We start from the raw sequence: 10,406 nt of genomic DNA, 5'->3' as shown, positions 1-10,406 counted from the left end.
TTCCGCAGGCGACCGTTCGTTTGACCAGGAGGACACGGCTCCCTAATTTCTTGTCCATGACGGAGGATTAGATAAATAAAACAAGCCTGGCCCCGCGGGTGTAACATAGATACCGTCCGAAACTTTCTTTCACTGCTAGAAAACGGGCCATCGGTTCAGACAAAAAATATCACTTGTTGTTTCATCCGGTACTAATATGAGTAATGGTACCGGGTGCAACGGCCAGCTGGTACTTTTGATCCAGGAGAGCCTTTAGCACCGGGTTATAAAACAACCCGGTACCAATGATTAAGAATTTGCACCGGTTTGTGTCAGAATCCAGAACTAATGAAAGAGATATCTTTTAGTACCGGGTGATAGCACACACCGGTACTAAAAGTCGAGTTTCAGTACCGGTGGAAACCACCACCCGGTACCAATGGTGCGCGGCCTCTCCGTTCAGATATTTCTAAGTTTCTTGGCGTCCTCTCTCTACTCTACCGTTCTCATTTTTCTTCCTCTCATCTCTCTACCTTATCCTTTCCTTTGGAGCGCTAGGGAGCGCAGACTGCCGCTGCGAGGAGCGCCGGCCGCCGCTGCGGGGCGCGCAGGAGCTGCAGCTCCGCCAGCATTTCTAGCAAGCCCGCAGCCACACAGCCTTCAGGGTCGTAGCAGTCTAGCAGAGCAGAGCGCGCCGTGTCCATGGCCGTCGCCGGCGCACAGGCCTGCCTGCTCATCCCCTCCTGCGGCTCCTAGCGCTCCCGCCTCGCCACCGCCGCCCGTGCGGCTTCCTCGCCTCGTCGGCTGCCGTGGGCAGGGGGCGGCTCCGGGTGCGCATGGCGAGGACGGAGTCCACCGGCGTCGCCGTCGGCTTCCGCGCACCGCAGTTCGAGGTATGTCCGTCTCAGTCGTGTCTTGAGAAGGTCTTGGCTGTGAGAATTGAGCCTGATGCTGGTGTGCTTGGCTGCTCCCTTGTCTTTGTGGTGGGCATGCAGCTCCCGGAGCCGCTGACCGGGAATCTCTGGACGTTGGATGATTTCTATGGCAACCCGGCGCTGCTGGTCAGGCACAGCAGCTCGCCGCCGGAGTTCTTCTCCAGCCCCGTCGTGGATAATGGTAAGTGTGTGTCATTTGCTATACTGCTATTTCTGGGTGGGGGATTTCTGGTGGAGCTTTGGTTGTCTGTTCGATTCGTGTGGTTCCGGTTCTGATTGGGTTCTCTGGTGCTGTGTGCTGGTGGTCGGGGCGCAGCAAGACGCTGCTGAAGCTGACGATCCCGCGGATCAAGCTGCTGTGGAACCGGCGGGAGCTGCAGCTCCGCTAGATGCGGAGGGACATCGCCAAGCTCCTCGAGGCGGGGCAGGAGGCCACTGCCGGCCACCGCTGCGGGAGACGGATTTGGGTGATTTTTCCTTCTTTTTTGAAACTTTTCTGAAATAGGGATGGTATGGATTGTATCGATCTTGTAAATGATTTGTGGGATCTATAAATTTTGTATCGATCGATTCAGTATTTGTGTTTGATTCTTCAAATGATTTGTGGGATCTGTAAATTTTGTATCGATGGATTCAGTATTTTGTGGTTGATTCAGAACTATCTGTGAGGGGTGCGAGTGTAACGGGAGAGGATGCGAGCGTAACGGGGAGCGTAACGGGAGGGGTGCGAGCGATGTGAGCGGAATGGGTGTGGGGGCTATTGGTACCGGTTGGTTGCTAACCAACCGGTAGCAAAGGGTACTGATGGTCCTTTCTCTAGTAGTGGTGGCAGCCTCTTTGGTACCGGTTGGTCTTTCCAACCGGTACCAATGGAAGCCTAAGGCACCGGTTGAAAAACCCGGTGTCTTAAGGCCAGGCCATTGGTCGCGGTTGCAGGTCACCGGTTGGAAAACCGGTTTCTTTGGCCCTTCTCAGCCGGTGCTGAAGGCCTGTTTTCTAGTAGTGTTTCCATCACGACAGATAGTCGCTTGATTGGAGGCGACACGTGCACGAGAAAAAGATCGGGGTAGGGATGCAACTCTTGCAAGTTAGATAGTATACTTTTAGGTTATTGGATCCATCTAAAAGTTAATAAAATGAACTAGAATGACATTTTGTGTAAATAATTTGAGAAAAAATAAATTAGAGTAGTATGTCATCATAATTAATTAGCTGACCGAAAATACCATTAGGTACCCAATTGTATGCTTAATCGGGGCTACAAAGGTCAACATAGATTGAAGACCAGTGTGCATAGGGGCGGTCCTGTTATGTGTTTATGGGTATTCAATTGAATACCCAAAAATTTTAGTAAAAAAGTTTATATACATAATATTAATATGTGTTTGTATCAAAAATTAAAAAATATGAGCATCTTTAAAAGAATGTTTATATCCTAGTCTCTAACTCTCTATACCCTTAGAGGATCATCCTACATATAGCTTCTCCTTGCAGAATTCTCGTGTCTCCACAGCAGTTCTTTTATATCGGATATCCTTTTATTTGAATTTTAACATATTAGAAAATATGACCCACGAATTTGAAAGATGAAGTCTAAGATCCAGTTTTAAAATAGTAAGTATTTGAGATAGCGTGTGGATTTTTTTCCTCGGATCTGACAAGGGAGATAGATGATTTAAGGTATTGCTACACACCTTGAGAGATTTGTTTGAGAGAACTTTTGGGGGGATGTTTTTCATTAAAAATCCTAAATTTGTAATTAAAATAGCTTTTAGGGTGACTTTTGGAGTTCATATAATATTACTAAACAGGCTTCCCAATGTCGTATTGTCTCTTTGGCTCAAATAGCCCACTTCCTCTCCTCTAGGCCTAGCCACGGCGACTCGCACCGACCCAGTCCCTAACCTCATCCATCCGATTCCACTTCCCGTGTGGTGGCGCCATTTCCGCTTTTGGTTGGCAGCAGCCAACCCTAACAGCGCAGCGGACGACGCCTGCATACGACGTGACGCAAGTGGCTAAATTTTTATTTTCATCCTTAGAAAATGTTGAATACTCAAACTTTAAATCCTGGATCCGCTCCTAAGTGTGCAAATGTTCAGTTTTCAGCGCAAATGGTCAACATGGAATCGTAAAGCGAAACAATTTCTTCGAGAGGACGCGATTTGAAGTTCTACTCGTACACTGTTTTTTTTTTCAATAAACGGTTTTGCGTGGCACCATGCATCCACCTGTTTAGTACCCTTTTAAGACTTGATGGTCTTTGTAAACTGGAGGCTGGTGTGGGGGGGGGGGGGGGATTTTGTAGTATCGGGCACGTGGCGCGGCACGAGGAGGCTCGTGGCTGATCGCCAGCTAACAACTAACTGAAAAATACTGCTGCTACAACCGATGATCTCGTGGCAAGCAGGGTCTATTGTATATGTTGGAAATATGGGCTTGGCATATTTATTCTAATCAATGTAATAAAATAATTTAAAAATCTACTATTAAATGCTAGGGAATCAATTGCTTAATTTCGTACCGGGATTTGAGGAGGATCCCAACCGACTTAAAAGATGGACCTCGTGTACACCACTTGTGAAGTCGGTATGAGGAGGTTGGTGAACCACGCGCGCGCTCGCTCGCCTTGCCGGGCCGGGCGCGGCCGGACGTGACGTGCAGGTGCGATGAGATGAGAGAACGTTTTGCTGTTGAGAGCATTAAAACAGACAATAAACATTGACAGTGATGACTAGAGAATCATGGTCTTGACCGTTACTAGTAACTGATGGCTGTGATTCATTCACCAGTAACTGCCGCTCATCAGGTACTTCTGCTTAGGAGACCTCTCTCTTCTCCCTCTGCTGCTTTCTGCCATTCCCATCGCTGTGATTCATTCACCAGTAACTGCCGCTCTTCAGGTACTCCAGTTTAGGAGACCTCTCCTTTCTCCTTCTGCTGCTTTCTGCCATTCCCATCGCTAGCGTTGCGCGCACAGCTCTAGCGAGAGCAGGCCTCCGGAACCTCTGCTCGCTGAAGGTCCTGCACGGGGCGCGGGCAATCAGGTTTTTGGGGAGCGTCTTAACGCGACTGCTCGCTCCCTGAACGACTACTTCGTCTACATCCCGGCGTGAACGTCTACTTCCTGGTGACCGTTCACGGGACTGCACTGCGGACCTCTTCCTACATCGACGTCGTACGGCTACATCAGACAAGGCCAGTCAAATAGTATGTCTATTCCAGCTAGTAACGGCGCAACCGGTGCCTCCAGCACTGGTCCCGTCTTGGGGTACACTCTAAACCTACTCTGGTTTAACATTTTGTTCATGCTTATTAGTGAGAATAACATGAACACAAACACATATTTTGTTCACACATTATCACTCTTTTATGTCATGGAATTGTTAGTAATATTTGGAATTAAAATATACCAAAAATTGCCTAGTTCTCTAACAATCCAAAACACTGATTTTGTTAATAGGCTTTCGGTATCTAGCTTTGCTGCAACAATCAAACCACCACCTTTTGATGATTCAAATTACAAATGTTGGCAAGAGCGGCTTATACTATAGTTGAGAGTGATGCATGTAAAAGAGGGTAAGCCTGAACAGTTCACTCCAGAGGAAGGGAGTGCGTTCGATGAGGCTGATACCCTCTTTCGAGGCTGCATCATTAGTGTTCTCGTTGAAAACCTGGTGGACTCTTATGTCCTACTGCCAACTGGCAAAGAATTATGGGATGCTCTTGATCCTCAATATGGAGTGTCTGATGCCGGCAGTGAGTTGTATGCGATGGAGCAGTTCCTTGACTATAGGATGATCGAAGACTGTTCTGTAGTGGAACAGACTCATGAAATACATACTCTGGCAAAAGATCTCAAAAATTACAGCAAAGAGCCCCCATGTGTGTTACCCGATAAGTTTGTGGCTGCCACCTTCTTGGAGGGACTTTGGTACTTCTCTAAAACACAAGAGACAGGAGTTCACCATAGATGTACTCATTGGGACTCTGGATGTTGAGAAGAAGGCGAGAGCAAAGGACATACGTGGGAAAGGAGTTGTTGGTGCTTCTAGCGCCAATCTTGTTCAGAAGAACAACTCCCACAAGAATAAGAAAAAGCCACCGCAGAGCCAATCAAAAACTAAGCAGACAACCACCCTCAAGAAGAAGAAGAAGAAGAAGAAGAAGAAGAAGAAGAAGAAGAGAGCTTGCTATGTGTGCGCTAGTACGGAACACTTTGCTGTAAAGTGTCCGAACCGCAAAGGCAACGACTCCGCCAACATGGTCATTAGCGAGTCTGGAGGAACATCGGGGTACGGTAGTTTATTATCTACAGTTCTTTCAGTTTTTTGTTCACCCGAGTGGTGGGTTGACACTGATGCTAATATTCATGTTTGTGCTGATGCTTCTTTATTTTCTTCTTACCAGGACAGCGGGACTTCCTACTTGCTGATGGGGAACGGATCGCATGCGTGTGTTCTTGGTGTTGGTACGGTAAATCTGAAGTTTACTTCGGAGAAGACCGTGAAGTTGAAGAACGTACAGCATGTCCCCACCATCAAGAAGAATCTAGTCAGCGGCTCTCTACTATGTAGAGATGGTTTTAAATTAGTCTTTGAGTCTAATAAATGTATCTTGTCTAAGTTTGGTACTTTTGTTGGAAAAGGTAATGAAAGCGGAGGCTTGTTCCGTCTTTCTTTGTCAGATGTTTGTAATAAAGTTGCATGCAATATTATTAATGTTGATGAAACAAATGTTTGGCATTCGAGACTTTGTCACGTTAATTTTAGTTATATGATGCGCTTAGCTAATTTGAGTTTAATTCTAAAGTTTACTTTTGTCAAAAATTCTAAGTGCCATGTATGTGTTGAATCAAAACAAACTCGCAAGCCTCATAAGCCCGCGGAGGCGAGGAGCTTGGCACCATTAGAATTAATTCATTCCGATTTGTGCGAAATGAATGGAGTATTGACAAAAGGTGGTAAAAGATATTTCATGACTTTGATTTATGGCAGTACTAGATTTTGTTACATCTATTTGTTGAAGTCAAAAGATGAAGCTTTACACTACTTTAAAATCTAGAAAGCTAAAGTAGAAAATCAACTTGAGAGAAAGATCAAAAGAGTTAGGTCAGATTGTGGTGGCGAGTACTTCTCAAATCTATTCACTTTATTCTGCGAGGAACATGGTATTATTCATGAGAGGACGCCTCTCTATTCACCTCAATCAAATGGGGTTGTCGAAAGAAAGAACCGCATTCTAACGGATTTGGTTAACGCCATGTTAGATACAGCGGGACTTTCCAAGGAATGGTGGAGTGAGGCTATATTGACTGCATGTCATGTCCTAAACCGTGTTTCTACAAAGAATAAAGAGATAACACCACTCGAGGAATGAGAGAAGAAAAGACCAACACTTTCATACCTATGTACATGGGGTTGTTTGGCAAAAATGAGTGTGCCAATAACCAAGAAACGTAAGTTTGGACCTAAAACTGTGGATTGTATCTTTCTAGGTTATGCTATTCACAGCTTTGGGTATAGATTTTTAATAGTGAAATCTGGAGTACCTGACATGCATGTTGGTACTATAATGGAGTTCAGAGATGCTACATTTTTTGAAAACATTTTTCCCATGAGAGATGGAACAAGTTCATCTAGGCAAGAGTTCATCGAGGATGATAGCTCTGCTGAGCCGATAAAACACAATGAACCTACACTTGTGGATAATCCTGAGGAGGATAACAATGGTGCTCTGAGAAAGAGTAAAAGACAAAGGACTATAAAGTTTTTTGTGATGATTTCATTGTATACCTCATGGATGATACACCCAGAACCATTGAAGAGGCATATTCATCTCCTGATGCTAATTATTGGAAAGAAGCAGTGAGGAGTGAGATGGATTCTATTATGTCTAATGGAACCCGGGAGGTCGTTGAACGTCCTTATGGATGTAAATCTGTTGGATGCAAGTGGGTGTTCAAGAAAAAGCTTAGGCCAGATGGTACTATTGAAAAGTACAAGGCCAGACTTGTGGCCAAGGGTTATACCCAAAAAGAAGGAGAATATTTCTTTGACCACAATTCGAGTGTTACTTTCTCTGGCAGCCTCTTATGATCTTCTCGTTCATCAGATGGACGTTAAGACGGCTTTCCTCAATGGAGAGTTAGAAGAGGAGATCTATATGGATCAGCCAGATGGGTTTGTATCAAAAGGTCAAGAAGGAATGGTTTGCAAGTTGTTGAAATCTTTATATGGTCTCAAACAAATGCCTAAGCAGTGGCATGAAAAGTTCGACAGAACTTTGACGTCTGCTGGCTTTGTTGTGAACGAAGCTGACAAATGTGTGTACTATCGCTATGGTGGGGCTGAAGGAGTGATTTTGTGCTTGTATGTGGATGACATACTGATTTTTGGCACTAGCCTTAATGTGATTAAGAAAGTCAAAGAGTTTTTATCTCAAAGTTTTGAGAGGAAGGATCTGAGAGAAGCTGGTGTTATCCTTAATATAAAGCTGGTAAAAGATAGCAATGGTGAGGTGATTCTTACACAGTCTCACTATGTGGAGAAGGTGTTAAGTCGCTTTGATTATAGCGACTATAAACCTGTCTCAACACCATATGATGCCAGTTTAATTCTTAGGAAGAATAAAAGAATAATGCGAGATCAGCTGAGATATTCTCAGATCATTGAGTCATTGATGTATTTAGCTAGTGCTACAAGACTTGAGATCTCGTTTGCTATAAGCAAACTGAGCCGGTTTGTTTCAAACCCGAGAGATGATCATTGGAAGGCTCTTGAAAGAGTAATGCGCTATCTAAAGGGCACAATGAACTATGGAATTCACTACACCAGGTACCCAAGGGTACTAGAAGGGTATAGTGATTCAAACTGGATTTCTGATACTGATGAGATAAAGGCCACAAGTGGATATGTGTTTACACTTGGTGGTGGAGCTGTTTTCTAGAAGTCTTGCAAGCAGACCATCTAAACGAGGTCAACTATGGAAGCAGAACTCACAGCATTAGATACCACTACTGTTGAGGCTGAGTGGCTTCGTGAGCTTCTTATGGACTTGCCGATAGTTGAAAACCGATACCGGCAATTCTAATAAACTGTGACAATCAAACGATGATTGTCAAGGTGAACAAAGGATAACATAAAGTTATCAAGACATGTGAAAAGGCGGTTGAAATCTGTCAGAAAATTGAGAAACTTCGGAGTTATAGCATTGGACTATGTTCAGACTGCTAAAATCCTGGCAGATCAGTTTACAAAGAGTCTTTCACGGAATGTGATAGACAATGCATCTATGAAATTGGGCTTGAAACCCACGTGAGTCATTCTTTAGTGGAAACCTGTCTTATGTGATTGGAGATCCCGTGAAGTAGGATGGTGAAACAAACTAAAGTCTTATGTGATTGCATTGTCATTTGATCACCAAAATCACTCGAAATGGCAAAAATGGTGCCATGTTCGTTACAATCTCCCCCTTTTTGGTGATTGATGACAACACAATCAAAGCAAGCATAAAATTTGCAAGAATTGACAAATTTAACCACTTACACTTGCTTGGATGCTTACCATCATCCAATGACGGATTGACCTCCCCCTAAAACCATGATCCCCCTTTGTTCCTCCCCCTTTGACCTCCCACGGGGTCCCAGACCCCCATATACTATCCGGGCCCCTTAGCAGGGAGGGAACAAACACCCCGCCTGCGGGGGTCCGGAGCCACCACGTGTCCGCAGGCGCAGGCACGCGCGCGTCCGCGAAGCTTCCTCGGGAAGACTCGCCCACCTACCGCATTCAATGCGGGAGATGTTAAGTGCGCTCTGCCACAGCAGAGCCCGAGGTGACTTTTGCCAAGTTGTGCTGTTGATCGCGCGTTACCAAGGCGCACAGTGCAGCCGTTGGCGCAGCCCACGCCACGCGCGTCAGTCTGCTATGCCAGTTAGACACGACTGCTCGGCAAAAGAGTATCATAACACCTATGCGGTAGACCCAACAGTCTACGCCGCAACCTACACTACCTCAACGGGCCCCTCACCGATGGGACATGTGAAGACCCCCTCGGTCAGAGAGTCTACAGGGCGATAAAGCGTATCCGGCAAGAGATTCCCAATCACTGTAGCACCATTAATGTCTTTTTCGTAGTATACTATACATCCTTGTTGGGCCCACCTGTCGGGGTCCAATGCCTGTGTACGCGTCCTCCTTGCGCTATAAAAGGGAGATGCCCGCTAGAGAAGGACAAAGGTAAAAACAAGGGACTTGGAGGCAGAGGATAGACTCATCCACAAACACAAGAGCAATACAACTCTCAGTGGACGTAGGGTATTACGCTCCGGCGGCCCGAACCACTCTAAATCCTTGAGTGTTCTTGTATGCTTGCTTCATGAGTAGATCTGAGGAATCGCTTGCACTTTGTTGACGCTCCTTAGCGCCCCCGATTTGTATACCGCAAGCGCACGGTTCGTGTAGCTTTTCCCTTAGAGTATTCCCCCAAGATTTATCAATCCACAGAACCAAAGATACAAGAAACAATCTACTAGTATAGAGATTCTTTTGTGTTGAGATGGTGAAAAACGAATCTAATCTACTAAAAACGACAAACACCGAAGGTAGCAAGAGAAAGTTAGAGATAACCAATCTAGATCACCTAGATCATGCATATGTTATAGTTCCAGCTAGATGTAGTGAAGTAAGATAGATGTGAATCTCAATGAAAAGCATCTTTAAACTCAAAATCTACAATCTGATCCCTCGATACCCTACCTACTCAGTGGCAACGCCCTGTCACGATGCCCCCCTTTGGACGAAAGTACCCTGAAGCAAGTTGAACCCCCTTTAGTAGTTCCGCCATGAACCTCTAGCCACCATGACTACAAGATCATGCTAAGCGATCTATCTCGATAATAGATCTAGGATGAAGCAAACCCAAAGAAAAGAACGAAATCGAAAGAGAGAACATGGTCGCTAAACATTCGGAATCACAAATAACTTCACCATGAATGATTGTACATCACAAGATCACAACCGGGGCCCTACCTTGATCTTGATGATCCTAGCTCCAGAACTCCGACATGGTCTTCCTTGCAAGGTTCCCACGTCGGCTAGGGAAGCCCCTAGACAACTAGCACGACCCTCGGCTCTCCGAGAGGTGTCCCTCTATCTTCTCTGCTCCTTGGCGTCATCTCCCGAATTCATCTCCGTGTGAACCTTGGGGAGGGGTCTTTAAATAGCCTCAAGAAACCCTAGGTCAAAGGGGAGGCCGAACCGCCTCAAAAAGGGGCTGGGCCGGCCGGCCTGGCCCATTTCTTCGCCGCCTCGTGTCCTCCTTTCTCCCCAAGTCTCCTGAAGTCTTCTAGAGTTTATGCCTTTCACGATTGCACCCCATTAGACGTCGTTATCTTCGAGATTTCTTCGAGGAAAAAAAATAGGATGGAAAATCCTTCCTTAAATCTCTCTTTGCTTTGCTTAGCCCCAAAGTATCTTGATCTTATCTTGT

The 10,406-nt window shown here is 45.6% G+C and overlaps 1 protein-coding gene across 1 annotated transcript; it reads left to right on the top strand.

Moving 5' to 3' along the window:
- Positions 1-196: 196 nt before the first annotated feature.
- Positions 197-1,538, top strand: LOC120667615. Its single transcript, XM_039947656.1, has 4 exons — positions 197-229; positions 660-872; positions 975-1,095; positions 1,231-1,538. Exons 1-4 carry the CDS (start codon positions 197-199, stop codon positions 1,242-1,244), a joined length of 381 nt encoding a protein of 126 aa, XP_039803590.1. The 3' UTR covers positions 1,245-1,538.
- Positions 1,539-10,406: the final 8,868 nt, after the last annotated feature.

Source organism: Panicum virgatum, chromosome 3N (assembly GCF_016808335.1).
Source record: "Panicum virgatum strain AP13 chromosome 3N, P.virgatum_v5, whole genome shotgun sequence".
In the NCBI taxonomy this organism is placed as follows: Eukaryota; Viridiplantae; Streptophyta; class Magnoliopsida; order Poales; family Poaceae; genus Panicum; species Panicum virgatum.
The sequence above is the reverse complement of the archived record's forward strand: the minus strand, read 5'-3'. Positions and strand labels throughout refer to the sequence as shown.

What these genes read in the sequence shown, in the direction of transcription:
- LOC120667615 (XM_039947656.1), top strand. Translation starts at nt 197, where the DNA reads ATGAGTAATGGTACCGGGTGCAACGGCCAGCTG. An exon ending in CCGGGTGCAACGGCCAGCTG is followed by an intron (nt 230 to 659) that starts GTACTTTTGATC and finishes GTAGCAGTCTAG; the next exon opens with CAGAGCAGAGCGCGCCGTGT. An exon ending in TCCGCGCACCGCAGTTCGAG is followed by an intron (nt 873 to 974) that starts GTATGTCCGTCT and finishes GTGGGCATGCAG; the next exon opens with CTCCCGGAGCCGCTGACCGG.